At 48.2% G+C, this 17509-nt stretch overlaps 5 protein-coding genes across 5 annotated transcripts; 4 read left to right on the forward strand and 1 right to left on the reverse strand.

Moving 5' to 3' along the window:
- Nucleotides 1-4358: 4358 nt before the first annotated feature.
- Nucleotides 4359-5837, forward strand: J7337_010601 (uncharacterized protein; the record flags this gene model as incomplete). The annotated part of the gene is made up of 3 exons (XM_044828176.1): nt 4359-4624; nt 4675-4941; nt 4991-5837. The coding sequence occupies 3 exons, from the start codon at nt 4359-4361 to the stop codon at nt 5835-5837; spliced, it is 1380 nt and encodes a 459-aa protein (XP_044676730.1).
- A 1625-nt stretch (nt 5838-7462) lies between these two features.
- J7337_010602 (uncharacterized protein) lies at nt 7463-8095 on the forward strand (the record flags this gene model as incomplete). The annotated part of the gene is made up of 4 exons (XM_044828177.1): nt 7463-7591; nt 7651-7946; nt 8018-8042; nt 8069-8095. 4 exons carry the CDS (start codon nt 7463-7465, stop codon nt 8093-8095), a joined length of 477 nt encoding a protein of 158 aa, XP_044676731.1.
- A 694-nt stretch (nt 8096-8789) lies between these two features.
- On the forward strand, nt 8790-10172 carry J7337_010603 (uncharacterized protein; the record flags this gene model as incomplete). Its single annotated transcript, XM_044828178.1, has 1 exon — nt 8790-10172. The coding sequence occupies one exon, from the start codon at nt 8790-8792 to the stop codon at nt 10170-10172; it is 1383 nt and encodes a 460-aa protein (XP_044676732.1).
- Nucleotides 10173-10653: 481 nt separating this feature from the next.
- On the reverse strand, nt 10654-12511 carry J7337_010604 (uncharacterized protein; the record flags this gene model as incomplete). Its single annotated transcript, XM_044828179.1, has 3 exons — nt 10654-11396; nt 11445-11944; nt 11994-12511. The coding sequence occupies 3 exons, from the start codon at nt 12509-12511 to the stop codon at nt 10654-10656; spliced, it is 1761 nt and encodes a 586-aa protein (XP_044676733.1).
- A 2444-nt stretch (nt 12512-14955) lies between these two features.
- J7337_010605 (uncharacterized protein) lies at nt 14956-17236 on the forward strand (the record flags this gene model as incomplete). The annotated part of the gene is made up of 9 exons (XM_044828180.1): nt 14956-15135; nt 15192-15281; nt 15335-15431; nt 15496-15589; nt 15645-16002; nt 16049-16158; nt 16210-16690; nt 16744-16868; nt 16918-17236. 9 exons carry the CDS (start codon nt 14956-14958, stop codon nt 17234-17236), a joined length of 1854 nt encoding a protein of 617 aa, XP_044676734.1.
- Between the last annotated feature and the right edge of the window lie 273 nt (nt 17237-17509).

Below are 17509 nucleotides of genomic sequence, written 5' to 3' on the forward strand. Positions count from 1 at the left end.
CTACAGATGTACAAAACATCGTGTTTTGAGGGCTAGAGGGAGCGGGAGGCAACAGAGGGGATCCTGGTCAGGGAGAACATGATATCACGTATCGATAGATTCGACGAGAGGATTTAGAGAAGAAACAGAGTTTGAAGCATAATCTCGACAACAAGGATATGACCGGGGTCTTGATGCAACGTGGAGGCTAACTAGATCAGGTGCCAGGTTCTGAAGCTCCGGAACTTCTGGCTCGTGAGTCGAGTCTGGAACTTGTTCATCAGACAGCTTGGCAGAGTCTCCTTGTTCAAAGAGTGCGATAACGGACATGTTAATATGGCGAAAGGAGGTGGAAAAGGGGTAAGCTCGGTGACTACAAATCATGGAACTGTGAAGGATTCGGAGGCCATCAACTATTGAATTGACCTGAGGCACAGGGAAAAAAAACATACAAAAGAGCCTGCAAGAGTCTGCGCCTTACGAGGCGAGAAAGTCAATTGATGTTTACAGAAGAAGCTCCGACGCATGGCTCAGAAATGAGGCTATCGTTGGTGCATTTGTTTAGCCGGACCGGACAGGCTAATAACTTGGACAAAACGGAGGCTAGGCTAGCTGGAACGCGTGCCTTGTGGCATTAGTTTGACCGGTGTTGGTGCGTCAATGTTTGGAGACTAATTGGCTGCCTGACCACGGAGAGCTAGCGTTTCAGGGCAAAGAATTCGGTGCTCAGTTGCCAAAACGATGAATGAGCGGCAGTCAAAGAGGTCATAGCCAAGAAACCCCAGTTGCGCAAGATACCCCAGGTTTCGCCACCCCAGATTCTGGGGTTTGTTACGAGGAATCTGAGATTGTCGAACGAGTTTGGATTGCCATTACAGTCCCGCCAGAGTGGTCTGTGGTGTGATAAGATGTGATGTGATGCGGGGACGGTAAAAAGCAAATGCAATGGGCTAGATTAAGATGGACACCAGTCCGGCGGGCGGGCGGGATAAATAAAAAGAATGGGCAAAGACGGGAGAAGCGTGTGTAGAATCTGGGGTCTTAAGGTTGATGCGACAAGGATTCGAGACTGTGCCGTCAGCTTGCGTCTGTGATGGCACGATACCACACACTTGTTGCTTAAGAGGAGAGGGTGCTATAGGAGGATCTAATCCCAAGTCTACTTGTAGTCTAGACCTCACGACACCATCTTGGCTGATATCAAAAACGTGGCATAATGATATAGCTCGCGGGTAACTTGATCCTTCAAGACAAATAGATTTTGAGGTGGCTTGGGCACTCTAGGCACTACAACTGATACTGGGATAGCGGAAACAATCAGACCGCTCTCATGCAAACGATGTGACACGATAGTCGACATGTTACCTAGTTACTGGCTACTGCAGCAGGCCTTGTCTCGCCTTGTTGCTCGCGTGGCATCTCTCAGCGATAGTTTCCAAGCATGGGAATGATGCTCGTCCAACGCACGTGGTTTTAATCAACCGGCGCGAGCAAAAGGCTCTATCTACCGGATCACGGCAGAGGCGTTCAGAGGGGGGAAACAGAAACATTTGGCTGGACTCGAGTCATTGATTAATTAGTTAGACTGTAAAATACAGACGGAAGACGGAAAAGTGAGGCGTGCGGAAATAACGATTCTCAATATCTTCGGCTTCACGTGAAGGATACAGCTAATAAAGTGAGTTCATATGACACAAGACAAAGACGATATCTGCCATTGAGCTTGAGTGGCTTGGCAAGCGTCAGCCAAGCGGACTCGCTCACTAACAAGTTCCACCTGGCGGTCAGAGCGATAGCGACGTTGGACGACACAGGTAGACAGGACGAATCGAGAATAGGCTCCTCGGCATATACGGCTCGTTAGTCATTGTGATGAGCGTGTTAGCGGACGGTGAGTGCTCAGTGAGCTTTGATTCTGGAGACAGGACGGAAAAGAAGGCATCTAAGATATCCACTCTCTTTCTTCAACGACTCGCGCTATTGATTTGATGAACAAGTCCTAAAGGTGATCGTCGGCTCTCGTTAATTCCGGACCCTCTCTTCCTCCCCCCCATCTACCGTTCCCCATATCTCACTCTCGTCTCTTTTGTCTGTTCTCCCCCAGATGCCAAGCGTCTACAGCAACCGAGTCCCCGTAAGGCCAAGCCAAGTCAAGCCAGTCGACGTAGCAGAACCCCCGCGTGCCAATTGCAACGTCGACGCTGAAAAGGAGCTGGAGCTCACACGAGACATTGAGACAGTGAAGAATCCGGGGGAGGGTCTCTGGCGATGGGGATATCAGGATATACAGCGCCAAGACCAAGACAGAAGGAGAAAAGCATTTTAGCACATGCGAACAGACAGTGAATGAATAAGGCAATTGAAACAAAACCCACTGACAGCGATGATCTTTACTATCAAGTGCCTGGCGGCCATGTGCTCGGAGCATTTCATACATAGAGTTGACTCGATGTCAGCTGCAAATCCTTTGATAGGAGGGAGGCTTTGGCCCATGCCTTCCATGTCCTTCACGCATTAGCCCAGGGTTTCTTTTAGGGGATGTTCAGGGGGGTTCTGTCCGTGCCGTGTGTGGTGAGCGAGTGAGTGAGCGTGAGCATCAAGGCAGCTAAAAGAAGGGCCGGCAAAGGGGGCGCCGTTCCTGAAACTACGACGGCAGATGAGTTGTCGCCTTCTTTTTTCGATCTGGCTTTTATTAATTGATTCAGAAAAATAGGTCAATGCTCATCTTGAATCCACTGCTGACCAACACAAATGTTGTGTTTTGCACTGATTGAGATGAGATGAGGTGAGTTGAATGCCCTATTTTCCAAATTTTGCACCAGTGAAATTAGTGGGGTCTCTCCACAAACTGGACTAAACTCCACAATCCCTCTCCACTTGTGAAGATCTTGGGCTGGACGCCACCCTCTCGTCTCTCTCTTTCATTCACACTCACTTCTGGTCCAACAGATGACGACCAACCAATTACCAATATCACTCACCACTCTCTAATCTTTGACGTGCGTGGATTTTAATTCCTCATGCCCGGGACATGCAAGCATGGTTCCATTATCATTTCTGGGGGATGTTCAGTCGATGCTGGGATGTTCTCAGTCTAAGCCAATGCACTATCATCACTTGACTTGATCAAAACAGAAGATCTCATTCTCACTCACCTCTTTCTTGTTTCTGTGATACCCTCTCTGTGCAGTCTTGACACAAGATGCTGTGCTATCATACCTCTTTAGGCGAGAACGCCGTGGCTTGAAACTTTGATCCTTCTCCCACGTTGTTGGCTTCAGGAGGCGTTGGGCAAATGTATGACTTGCTTACGTCTCTCTATCGGTATCGGCAACATGTCCGTTCTTCAAGGGTCTCCATATCTATTTTGGCTCTTTTTCTTTTGCTGTAGGATCTAGTTACCACATCAGCAGCTGTGGAGCCCGCCGGTCTTACATACAGATTTCTCATCCCCATGCATTCCCCGGGACATGGATAAGACATCGACTTTAGGCTTGTCCTTCTTCAGCTCAAGGGTTACAGGGGATCCTCGTCGAGTTCATCACTCGTCTATTGTACCCTCCCACACCCCATGTCATAAGCATAAGCGCCAATATCACCACCGTCTGTGTCTGTGTCTGTGTCTGTCCTGCTCTGTCCGTGTTCCTCTTTGGGCATACGCATGCCATGCCATGCCATGCCATGCCCTCGCCTCTCAGTCTCCCCGCGAGCCATATTACATACAGATCTACTCCCTCCCCCCTCCTTTACATGCTACCTAGCAGGTCTTTCCTTTGTGCCGGGTTCTTGGTTAGACTAATTATCACTTACTTCTTCTTTAACTACTTTTATCTTGCTTTCCCCCTCGCCCCCCGCCATCATCATCTTGCTCGCCCTCCTCTTTGTTAATATTGTGTATGCAATAGTGATCTGCAGCAGTTTTCTTTATAAACCCAATCATCCCCCCTTGGTCACTGCATAGTTCCCTCCTTGCTTGCCACGCTTTGGAATTGCACCTTTGTCCTGAATGTGCAATCACCGGTATTAGTGTTGGTTGCTATTAGACACAACCTACTCCGTACCTTAGCCTCGAACGCTTTGGGACTTGACCGTTGCGCATACCAACGCTCCTTCTATACCGAGGACACCCAACCAACCAACCAACCTTGGGCCGACAATAGAGCATTGGACTTTACTTTACTTGCGTCTCCCTCTTTTCATCCAACAACACCTCATCATAGATATCGAGTACCTAGACGCTGGAAGAATGGTGAACTATCGATAAAACCGACTCTCCATCCCCACCACGGCTCGACGACGAGAACCACCAATTGCTTGGTGATCACCACCAAGACCCAAGTTAACTACTGTCCATTCTCTCGAGTCTCGGTACTTGCATCATGTCTTCGGCCGAACATCTCTCAAACTCGCAGCTCCGCGCTCTGAGCATCATTGAGCGGACATGCTCTGTCTTCTCATTGCTCGGCTCACTCTTCATTATCGCCACATTCTTGTCATCCAAGGCCTTTCATAAACCCATCAACCGACTGGTATTTTATGCTTCTTTTGGCAACATGATGACCAATGTCGGTACATTGATGTCAAGGTCATATATAGGCTCACCAAATTCTGTGGGCTGCCAATTCCAGGCATTCCTCATCCAGATGTACGCTCACTTACACCATACCGAAGCTCCCAGACACTAACTTGCGCTAGGTTCATGCCTGCCGATGCCTTCTGGACCCTATCCATGGCCATCAATGTGTACCTGACATTTTATTTCAAGTTCGATGCTCGAAGATTACGAAAGATGGAGATTCCTTATCTCATCGGATGTTATGGTATCCCTTTCGTCCCCGCCTTCGTATACATCTTCATCAAGAACAAGGAGGGACACCGAATGTATGGTAATGCCACACTGTGGTGCTGGGTGAGCATGGAATGGGATATCTGGCGCATCATAACCTTCTACGGACCTGTCTGGTAAGTAATTGTTCCTGTTCGACTTTGGAGTGGGCGCTGACCATCACAGGGTTGTCATTGCCATTACCTTTTTTATCTACATCCGTGCTGGTAGCACCATCTATCGCAAGCGACAGGAGCTTGATGATTTTAGCTCCACTGATCGAGATCTGACTTATGGGGCTGGAGATCATCTGGGAACAATTAAGACCACAGAGGTTTCAGTCACCACGGAGGTCGTTACTCCGAATGCGATTCATCTTCAGCCCATGGGGGGCCGCCGAGCACCCGACCCTAGTGACCCCAGCTCCAACGCATACTCAGTTCATATCTCGGCCCAACCTAGCTCTGGGGACGTTGGGGATGAAGTTCTTCCCATTGAAAGACAACAAACACGGGCGAGTGTTCAAGTTCCTGCACAGCAGCAGCAGCGATCAGGAGGCAACCCTGCTCGAAGGAGGAATAGAGAACTCAGCAATGCAGCATGGCAATACACAAAGTGTGCCCTGCTGTTCTTCACAGCCATCTTGATCACATGGGTCCCATCAAGCGCCAACCGTGTGTACTCAGTCTTCCACACCAAAAACTCATCTGTACCGCTTGAGTTCATGAGTGCTTTTGTGCTTCCTCTCCAAGGCTTTTGGAATGCCCTCATCTACATGGTTACATCTTGGAGTGCGTGCAAGAACTTGGCTACCGACCTACGTATGGGTCGAAGGCCAGATGTGACAGAACTCGTTGGCGGAATGGCACCAGAGGTCGGGGCCAATAACGCAAGAACAATGACCAGCCACCATCGACACAACCTCGGTCAGTTCCGACGATCGAATAAGTTCGAAACGGAAAGCATGACTGAACTGGCCAACGAGAGCCGGCCGACCTCAGACGATGAGCGAAGAGACAACGTGCGTGTATAACAATTCTAAGGGTCTGCTTGGAAACGATGCTGCAGATACCCTTTTTCTTTTGTTACTGTATATAATGAAGACACGACTTTGATGGTCAAGGCGTGCTCCAGACAGCTAGGGGAAGTTTGTTGGGAGACATTTGTTGGTTTAACCAGCGTCAAAAGGTGGAGGATTATGGATACCCCAGTATTATTACAAATAGTATTTAAATGCTGATCAAAGTCTGAGAGCCATTTACGTGCTTTTACCACAGATCGAATGTGTCTCCTTTGCCATCTTGTGATACAGCACTGTGTTTCAAAAACTAATATCTGCCACGCGAATATGAATCAACCTTATTTTAAGCTTGATAATCAGTTACTCAACACAGGTGGCTGGAGTGTGACTCCCTCATGTCAAGAGCGGAACACGAGGTAAGGGAGAGCTAGTTTAGCACCTTGCAAGGACAGGATGGCTTGATATCCGTGTCTCGACGATGCATTCCCGGTCGTCCGGAGGAAGCACTGATAGGCTTGACCCCGGAACACACTCGCGCAATCATATTGACAGATGATGTGGAAGCTGGGGTTGGAAAGGACGATGGCGTCAAGGATGTGACATGGGGATTTGTCAACGTCCCTTTGATATCGACAGTGGCTTGCCAAGGGTGGCCTACGGGAGAAACAAAACTCTTGATAGTAAATCGAGAAAGCCAAAATAAACTGGTCTAAAGGTTATCTATTATATCCTAACTTTATCAAAGTCATTTCATCACTTAGAAAAGTGATCCAAAGCTTTTCTGCCTCCCCCAAGGGTGGGCTTGTTGTCTCGACTTATTAGCCATACTTTTGTTCTGTGATATATGTAGGTAGATCATTGGTGGGGGCATCGTATGATCTTGAAGGGTCAGGGATTGTGGAAAATGCGGGGGAAAGAGGGATGCATTTGTATTTGGCGCCTTGGTTGGATATGGGCTTTTTGGTGGTTTGCGGGGAAGATGAAGCCATCTACAGACTCGCCTGATGAGGCTTTTCAGGATCCAATTGGGTTCCAGACACTTTGAGGATATTTTTATTACATTGCGAAGAGAGTTCAAATGTCATGTGATTATTTAGCCTTCTTCATTAAGTCACAACTCAGAATGCCTTGAAAACACCAGTAATATTCGAGGATCAGCCACTGTCAGTTTTCTATCAAGGCGTGATATCGAAATTATGTTCGTACTCAGCTATAAAAGGAATCGGAGTCGTGGAAAGAAGTAAGGAGATATATGTTCGGTTTGCCTTATAAGAAGGTGCAAAACTGCCAATTCAATCTCGTCTCTCCCTGCATCAGATCAAGCTGCGTTACTGTGTCTGAGGCTTGGGAATTGTTACACAAGATGTCAGCTCTCAGCATCTCACCAAGGAAATCCCATTGTTTTTTATCTCAGTATGCCTTGGCTATGTTCGCTCGTCGAGGCTGTGAGTATGTACATCTGATTGGTGGTTCGCCCAACCAAGTAGGCATTCTCAGAGCCTGATTTCCGATTGTCTTTTTCCCGAACTGAGATTACCTTGATTCTTGCATGTCGACTTCTTCTGTTTCTCTGTGAAGATCGCGAATCCGAATCTAGACAAGCTATCTTTGCGAACAAACACAATTTACCACTTACGATGGAGGTTCTTGGTGCCGTAGCCAGCTCCATCGCCGTTGTGCAGGCGTTGGCAGCTGGGAAGCATGTCATCTCTGTTTTTCGAGAGATTCCGGATATTCAAAAAGACTTTGACTATCTGATGAAGGAGGTTGGCCCCTAACTTGCTGACAACCTTTCCTGTGGTCCAGACTAACATCCGGTTCTTAGTTGGAGATGATCAAATCTATGGCCCAAGCTGTCTCGAGAATGGCTCCTGCCGAAATGGAACAAGGACTTATCAACACTGCCGCTCGAAACCTGAATGATATCACCGCAGAACTCGAAGCGTTATTACGGATATGTTCTCGCGAGAGTGGTCCAGAGGGGAGCGAGATGAACAAGACGAGGAAGAGAAAGTGGCTTGTAGAGAAAAGCGACATCAAGAAGCTCCAGCAGAGGATGAATCAAGCCAAGGAAACCCTTCACTTTGCTCTGAACTCGTCGCGGGCATTCAACGATATTCGGTGAGTATACCAACCACATATAGAATCTGACTATGGCCCTCGGTCTTGACAGGTGAACAGGTTTCAGGCAGAAATGAGACAGATGATGATGAATATGTATGCGATGCATATAATCTCTTCAGGTTCTCCGCAACTACCAGAAGTCATAGAGAGTCCAGCACCAGTTCAACAACTTCAGGATGGCCACACACCAGAGTCAGATGCAGTTGTTATCAACGATGGCCATGACAGCAATCTAGAGCACATAAATGACTCTGTGCAGATAAATTCTGTGATACCAAATCAGAGAATAGTATCTGGTTCGGTATGCCGGTGCCGATGTCACTTCTCTGAGAGTCAATACCGAAGCTCTGGTTGGATGCACTCACTCCTTGGATCCTGGCTCGTGCGTTGTAAGAGCTCATCTAGAAAGGATTGTTCGTTTCCAGGATGTTACTGTACAGGAACTACGGCCTTGAAGATGGAGTACCAAGTTCCGAGATGGTTTCTCATCAGGACATTCAAGATTTGTGCGTCTTATAGCAGCCTCTCTGGGTTGACATGCGCCCTGCGCCCCTTTAGATCGATCGAATACGAATCTTTGGTGTGGAAGGCCCAAGAAGGCTCTAGCCAAGTCATTAGGAGATCAGTGGCTATATATGGCATTTACCCTCATGACACGGATATTTGTGGCATAGGACTCATAGAAGTTGGTCAAATCCCTATCACCATGGAGTTGTCTATGTGCTCACTAACATGAATAGTATGCTCTTGATCAGCGACTTTACTCCGCTTTAGAGGTTCTTCTAGATATATGGAAGAACATCCTGACAGAGGTTGGGTTACCCGGGTCAGTCTTTCATCATGTCGGTTGTCGAGGTTGATTATCTGAACAATGATAGACGTGCTGCGATTTCTGCCACCAAATCACTACGATACCTTAAACTCGACGATAAACAAATTTATCTTGTTCAAAAAGTCCTTGATCTTTGTCGGGATATTTCTGTTTCTGAAGTGACGGCGACCAAGGTTCATGAGGCGATCTTGCAATGCACGGATCTGCAAGAAGCATTACAAGAGCAACCTTGGGCTATCAACACGATTGACGACGCTGGCGACACTCCTCTTATTCTTGCGACTGGTCTAAATCAAGTCAAGTCCATGGAAGTTCTCATTTCAGCAGGAGCTGATGTTAATCAACAATCGTACGACGGATTGACTGCTCTCATGGTCGCAGCCAAAACAGAAAACGTCGAGTCTGTAAAGATGCTGCTCAAGTCCAGATCTAACGTTAATTTGTGCGATGAGGAAGGCACAACAGCATTGCATCGCGCCTCGATGAAAGCCAACCCCGAGGTCATCAGCCTTTTGCTCGCGGCGGGAGCATCTGTAAAGCAGCGAGATAATCTTGGTAACACGCCACTTCATTGTCTGACCGAATCTGGAAACAGCAGTCAACAAGACATGGAAGCAACAATTGAGATGCTGCTCGTGGCAGGATCTGACCTTGAGGCACGAAACAATCAAGGGGATACCCCTTTCGTTCGATCAATTGTTCTCGATAAATTGGAAATCACCATAGCTTTGGTAAATGCAGGTTGCTCTGTCAATGCTTCTGACTACAAGTCTCGAAACGTGCTGCATCTTGCCGCCAGACACGCTTCACTAGAACTACTTGATTATATTTCTGACTTGGACCTATCCGGCATTGACCCATATCAACAAGACTCATTTGGCAACACACCCTTTGATTGTCTCGTCTGGGTCTCTCATCTGACTGACGAATGGGACTTGAGAATAGATCGTAAGCCTAGCCTCGCTCAGCAACAGGCGTTTGTCGAGCTTTATCAAGGCGCTCGAGATCAAGCCCTACAGAATGATATTCAGAATCTTGAGCGAGTACTCGGCGCGTTTCAAGAGCAGGACATTGCAGTCTCGCAAGAATATCTAGCCATGTTGGTCGAAACAGAGAAACGGCGGGAGCGTGAAAATCTGGTTGCTTGGTATCGAGCTGTCGACAAGCGAATCCAGCACGCGGAATGGGAATTGGCAACAGAAGATATAGAGGATCATCTACTAGACTTGCAAGAAGAACTCGCAACCCCAGTTTGGGAGATCCCATCGAGATACGGATACTTATGGGAACTTGATGATGGGAAATCAGTCAGTGAAGAGGGATCTGAAATCTCGGATATTTCTGACCAACGGGTCGAAGATGAGAACGATGCCCAGGCAGCCTGGGAATAAAACTAGTGACACCCCTGGGTATAAAGTTAAATACTCAGACAAAAGATCCCAAGGGCCGATGTCAAAATGTTACAAGATTCACCAATACCAGCCCAAATTGAAGCAAGCAGGACTTTCGAACTACGAAACACGGTCAAGGTTATAAGATACTAGTTCAGCTAAGTCGCATTTGACAGAGCATGCCATGGATTCTATCTCGAAATGTTTCTGCCATTCGTCTAATCATACAATTCCCTTACATGTAAATCATGTCACAGCTGCTCACTGGCTAATCTCAAAATAAAAACTTGCTTCTATCTCTCTGAACATATCCGACCTTATACCTATCCTCGCCCTATAGTCCCTTCTTTCCATAATGTGGCATCTTCCCCTAAAAAGGGCCCTTGACCCTGATTCTTTTCTTTTACAAATGAAGCATGAAAGGAGGAAAACTGTAGTGCAAAAACACAAATCAGCAACGTCTTTCACCTTCCCTGGATCTCTAGTGCTCCAAGTTCTCGAGGTCTTCTACCTCTTCTGGAATATCCTCTTGACCTTGCTTCACGCCATCTATCATGTGGTATTCCCAAACTGTGCCCAGCTGGAGACATTCGTTGACGCAGCCTTCGTCTTCCCACCACCATTTATCGCCAGTGACGAAACTACCCCAGACTTCCATCCAAAGCAGACGACCGATTATGCTACGGACTTCTGCTTTCACTTCTCTCTCAGAAGGGATTCTGTCTATGAAAGGGTCGCTGTCGTCGGCTTGGCTCCGAATACTGGCTGATACAGCGTAGAACTTTGAGGTTGTGAGAGTGCTTCCTTGACCGCGCAGCCCAGCATCACCCATCCATTCTGGGAACAGTCTGCTTGGGTTCGTGCACTTGAAATGTCGCTCGAGGTTGATCAGTAAATGCTCTTGAAGCCATGCTCGCATGCGATGTCCGAGTGTACTTGCGCAGGGTAACGGGTCGATGAGAGTGAGTTGCAGGGAACCGCCGACTCGAAGGCGGTTGCTGATGTTCTTGAGGACCCCTGGTATCTCGGGCGAAGAGCACACAGTGGGTAAAGAGAGCGAGTATACGACGGTGAATGAGTGCTGGTCAATCGGGAGTGTAGAGGGAGTCATGGACGGGACCAATACCGGGTGAATGTCCGGAAGCTCTTTATTTTGGAAGGCCGCTGTTGTCAAAGTGTATACTTCCCTGGTTGAGTGAAGAGCTGCAATATATGTGGCCGTGACTAATGTTGTTAGCATTACGCGACTATGGTAGTCACTGATTCACTCACTCTCAGACTCGTAGAGAGCCAGTACCCCAAGATTGTCAGACGTATTCGTGACTACGCAAGCAACACCAGCACTATCCCTCGCCTCAATATCCAGATAGTGCAGGACAGAAAGCATCCATCGCTTCAGCTCAATGTTCAACTCTCCATGGAGCTTCTCGTCGGTAACGGTCCAGATCTCCTTGATACGTGCAAGAATCATGCTGGGGCTCGAAGCCGCCATAACCTTGACTTGATCCTTTACGCTCTCAAAGTCTGTGCACGGGTTCACTCGAACCGTCTCTTCTGTATCAACGGTCATCTCGACATCTTCCTGATTCTCAAGCATTCGCGCCTCTTCTGCTTTTCGGTCGATGTATGCCCATTCTTCGGGGGGACGCCATGAGTCGGGATCGTTGGGTCGGAAGTTGATCACGATGGGAGCTTTCGGTTCTTTGGAGAGATTGAGACTTGGTACGAGACTGTTGGGTGATTCTGGCTGGAGTATTGGAACAGGGAAGTTTCTACAAGAAGGTCAGTGGTGTTCTCCCTCTCTTTGAGTGGTCAAGTTACCTATCTCCCATGGAACCAGTCGGCGTAGGAGGGTGATCGCCTTCTAACTCAGAGCAGCCGTACACCTCTGAACACAGGTCTGAGTTCTCCAAGTCGGATGGTCGAGGCTGCGAGACTTCGTTGCGCTTAACAACGTGTGAGTACGGCGCATCAGTGGAAACAGGAGTGTTCGCTCTGTGTGCTCGCTCTGCTCCGAGGGAAACATTCGACAAGTTTGCCATAAGTGCCGAGCGATGGTAGCTCCCCGAGTTTGAGCGTGAGGAGTGGTGACTTGGAGTCAAAAGACCCGATGGAGTCTTTTCTTTGCCCTTTGCATTTTTGCCATTTCGAGGTCGAAGAAAGCCGAAGCGAGATTCCGTAGAGGATCGAGTGCTTGTGACGGAGATTGAGCGGCTGAGAATTGAGTTCTCCTGTTCCTTTTCCCTCTCCTTGTTTTTCAGTTCGCGCTTTATTTCCTTTTTGGCACGATGCTCGCCGACGAGCTCGCGGTCGGGATCGACCCAGATGACGTCGAACATTGTGTCTGGTGCTCTATGGTTTTATATTGGTTGTTGCGGTTTATTCTCAAGGTGGGTGATTTTTTGTTGTTTATGAGATAGGAGCAAGCCGTGGGTAGGTCCAGTGAATAAATGTATCTATTCTAGGTGAAAGAATGGTTTACGAAGTAGACTTCGCATAAGCTTCAAGGGGTTCGGAAACAAAAACCTTGCCTTTATCTTCTATCTCTTGATAGCTTAGCGAAGGAGGTGGTGTTGTTAGATAAATGTGTGTGTGTTTGGAGGAGTGGGGGTGGAGGCTGCGAGAAGTTGAGGCGTGAAGGTAAACGAAAGGTCGAGGACTTCAGAGAAGAGTTACTAGCCTCGAATATATAAAGTCCAAAAAATGGTGTTAAGAGTGTCGAAACTGTTGTTAAGTATCAAGTGAAGCGTGCGGTTGACAGTTGCTGAGCACCCGCGTGTCAGTGTCAGGTGCACCAAGCGATTGCGAGTGTCAAACGAGAATGTCGGTCCCAGTTCGGAGGAAAAAGAGCCAGTGGTTATAGAAGTAGTAATGACGTGAGAGTTTGTTCAATTACTGTGAGGAGTAATTCCGGCGTCACGAAGGGACACTTATACGCGTTTGGTAGACAGGACGATGATTAGGTGGGAGATCAAGTGTTGGGATGATCAGCTCAAGGTTTACTCATGTCACTGGTTCATTGGCCTGAAATAGCTCCAGGAATATTCCTACTGCAGTTGATCACTGTGTATTTCGGGGCGGATGTGTGACAGCAGAAGTTGAGACGAGTTGATATATGCAGCAAGGTGTCATTGAGGGCCTCACAGCCTGGTAAGAATGTCAGCATCAGGTCATGCGGGCAATGCTAATCGTCCCTGATCAAGAGGATCATATTCTCTGCATGTATGTGATTGATATACAGGATGTTGACTGGTTTCACAAAAAGACCACATGACTTTCAGCCAGTTCTCTGTGTAAGTGAAAGGGGGCGACTTTCAGTGCATTAGATATCAACCAATGGTCAGTAACATTGTTAGGCATTAACTTAGGATAAAGAACTTACTTCACGATATGGTGATAAACATGTCTTTCTTTGTGTTCTTTCATACTCGGATGTGATTATCGAGCGTAAACACATGAGTGTCCGTCCCCCTTCCGTCGAATAGTTCTCGGCCTGCATCCCACGTCGATAGAACACCAGCAAGAACCAGTTCATTTCGGCTACAGACATACCGGGCATTGTCCTACATCTGTATCAGCCAACCACGTCTTTTGTCACCATTCACACCCGACGCCTTCTCGCTTCGCGAACGTCGGCGAGCTGCATGTGGTGGGACGAACACCTGGTCTGTACGACACTCAACCCGTGTCCTTAGGGGTCGGTACCAGGAACTCAGTGGTGGAAACGGATCCTCCTGGGTCATTATCTCATTGAAGAATACCCTTTGCTGGTGAATTCAGGGGTAGGATATGTGTGGTAGGTGAATCAACTCGGACTGTTGGCCATGTTCAGGTATCCAATGGCTCCTGTCGAGATGGATTTGATCTCGTCTGTATCTTAGTTATCAGTTCAGTATAAATATACATCCTCATGAGTCAAACTCCTTTCTAATCACTGTTCATCCCAGACTTGCCAATAATGAAGCCCGTCTGCCAGCATGTTCACTATCACAACGCCTCAAACGCATCACCTTGACAATAAGCTCGGACAAAGAGCCAATACCCAAATGCTAGGTCCATCCCTCGAACCAAGGTAACGAATATTACACAGACGGGCCGTGGAAACAATGCCCTCCCCTTTGACCAAGGCAAACATTCTCAACGCTGTGTACACATAAAAGTACCCAAAACCACCCACAGCCTTATAGATCTTGTTCACTTTCGTTCTTGTTCATTCTGGGCTTATGCTGTGTCTGTCTGTACGTGTGCGTGCATGTGCGTGTGTGTGCGTGTGTGTGCATCTTGCGCAACTCGCAACTTGGACTCGAACTTCGAGTCTTGTGATGCATACCCGTTAATTCGGTAACAAGAGTTGACGAGAGAGAACTTATCTTATCGCGTTCGGGGTGTAGATACCGACTGACGTCGAGGTTGTTGGCTGTGCAGTGCGAGACGACTGCCAGTGTCTGCCGGTTGCAGTTCTGCTCCTGTGCTTCGACCTCTCTTGACACCAGAAACTAAGAGCCTCTGTTTGCTTTTCTCTGATATAATCCAATCTTCTGCTTCTTCAACTTTGCCCCAAGACAGAATCTCTCTTCCTCATTTCTTCTGGTGTCACCTCCTCCTCTTCACAGCGTTTATCGACGCCACCACCAACCTCACTCTCTCCCTCTCTTTCTTGCATTTCTTCCTCACATTATCACACACTTAGTCAGTCCCCTCTATTCCTTTTATCTTCCAATTCTCCTCCACCCCATCTTCGCGTTTTCAAAGCAAACACCGTAAAACGCACATTGACTTCAAGATGGAACCCTTTCAAGGACAGCAAGGCGTCACGCCTCCTCCAAACCAAGAAGATGTCGACATTACTCAACCCCTTGGCCGCTCTCGATACTTTGGTCTTCGTGACTTCTTTGATCGTGTTGACCACTATGTCACCACTTCGGCCTTTGGGTACTTCTTCACCCTCAGTGGGACTGGACACGTAAGATGCGCTCTCTCTGTCTTTGTTGGGAATTGTCTAAGCTGATGATTCTGTAGCCACAAGAGATTGCTGGAGCGACCTTCTTTCGAGAAGTTCGCGCTGGCATCACAACCTTTGCGACTATGGCATATATCATCGCCGTCAACGTATGAGTTCTCGATCCTCTTTTGCCGCAGTTCAGTTGGCTGACGATAGATAGGCTGCTCTGCTCGCTCAGTCTGGTGGCACTTGTGTATGTGACTTGACGGATAGACATGCTTGTGACAAGATTGATTCTTATGTTGCCTGCAAAGAAGGTGAGTCAAGATGTCTTGACAGACTTCCAACATCATGGGGAGATATATGCTGACTGTACAATAGACATTCGACGAGATATCGTCACTGCTACAGCTGCAGTCTCCGGCCTCGCAAGCTTCATGTTCGGTTTCCTTACCAACCTCCCTGTTGCCCTTGCGTAAGTCTCTCGCCTTCTCACACTGTGATATGATGCTGATGATGGTTCCCAATAGCCCCGGTATGGGCCTCAACGCGTACTTCACCTTCCAAGTTGTCGGATACAATGGAAGCGGCCCCATCTCTTACCGTCTCGCACTTACAGCTGTCTTCGTCGAAGGCCTTATCTTCATCTTTCTTGCTCTCACGGGCATGCGCCAGTGGCTCGTTAAGCTTATCCCTTCTACCATCAAGACTGCCACAGGCGTTGGTATCGGCCTCTTCCTTACTGAAATCGGTCTCTCGTACTCTGCCGGTATTGGTGCTATCACCGGCGGTGGAAAGGCTACTCCTCTTGCGCTTGGAGGCTGTCCCCAGGAACTGCTTGATGAGGTGACTGGCATGTGTACAGAAGGGCAGATGTCGAGTCCCAAGGTAAGTTGGCTGACCTCCGTCAAGATTCATGTGCTTATTCAGGTAGTTATGGGTTGCTGTCTTTTGCGGCGGTATTGCCACTGCCTTTCTTATGGCGTTCCGCGTCAAGTATGCCCTCATCCTTGGCATTGCTCTCGTTTCTGTCCTATCATGGCCGTATGTTCTCCCCCTTCATCCTCCAGCATCCACTAACATTCTTCCTCACAGTCGCAACACGCCCATCACATACTTTCCACACACTGACGAGGGGGACTCCCGTTTCGACTTCTTCAGTCAAGTTGTTATGTGGCACCCAATCGAAAGGACTCTTAACGAGCTCGACTGGTCCTTTGGTGGTTCAGCATCTCAATTCGCCCTCGCTCTCTTCACTTTCCTTTACGTCGACATCATCGATGCTACCGCTACTCTCTACTCCATGGTTCGCTTTTGTGGTGTTGTGAACCCTCGCGACGGTGACTTTCCTCGCTCGACTCTTGCATATTGCACTGATGCTTTCTTCATCTCTGTCGGTGCTCTGTTGGGCAGTTCACCTGTTACCGCTTTCATCGAGAGTGGCGCTGGCATCGCTGAAGGTGGAAGAACTGGGTTGACTGCCATGACCACTGGACTATGCTTCACCGCTGCTGTGTTCTTTGCGCCCATCTTTGCCTCCGTACCACCTTGGGCAACTGGTTGCACTCTGATTCTGGTAGCTTGTATTCCTTTCGTTAGATATCGGATCACAGCTAACATGATGTGTAGGTCGGCTGCATGATGATCCGACAAATCACACAAATCAACTGGCGATATATCGGCGACGTCCTGCCCTCTTTCGTCGTCATGACCTTCATCCCTTTCAGCTACAGTGTAGCCTATGGTCTCATCGCGTAAGTGTCCCATCTCTTCCTTTATATACCTACTAATGTAAGCCCTTAGTGGTGTTTTCGTCTACGCAGTCCTCAACGGCCTTGTCGGCCTGGTTGTCTGGGTTACACGTGGCTATGTTGAGCCTCGCGAGTACGATCTCAAAGAGTACTGGACCTGGAAGGGTTCAGGCCGCGCTCCCTGGTTCATTCGCGCCATTCGCCACGGTCGAAACACTGGCCAGGAGAGTGATGAAGACCAGCCAGGTGATTCTGGTCATGCCATGAGAGATCTTAACTACGACAATCGTCGTGAGAACAGCAGCTCCAGAACTGCTTCCAGCGGCAAAGACGATCAGCCCATGTCGCCCAATGAACGATGGGAGCGTTGACTGCAAAGCGAACAGCTTTGACACATGACACTTTCTATTCTCTGTATCGATCGATCAATTTCTGAGAGCTGGTGCCTCATTTTGGAGTTGTGGGACAATGTTTGCTTCTAGATGATGACAGTGGAAAAGGTCAGTATCGCCCTCAGAGCAGTATATAGTAGCCTGGGCAGCCTAGCATTGACGATACCAGAGAAAGGGGTGGAGGGGAACTGCCAATAAGTGGGCAAGATACTGAAATGTCAAATGTGATGTAGTAACGTATATAAGCAATTA

The sequence above is a fragment of the Fusarium musae genome, chromosome 8 (assembly GCF_019915245.1).
Source record: "Fusarium musae strain F31 chromosome 8, whole genome shotgun sequence".
Classification (NCBI taxonomy): Eukaryota; Fungi; Ascomycota; class Sordariomycetes; order Hypocreales; family Nectriaceae; genus Fusarium; species Fusarium musae.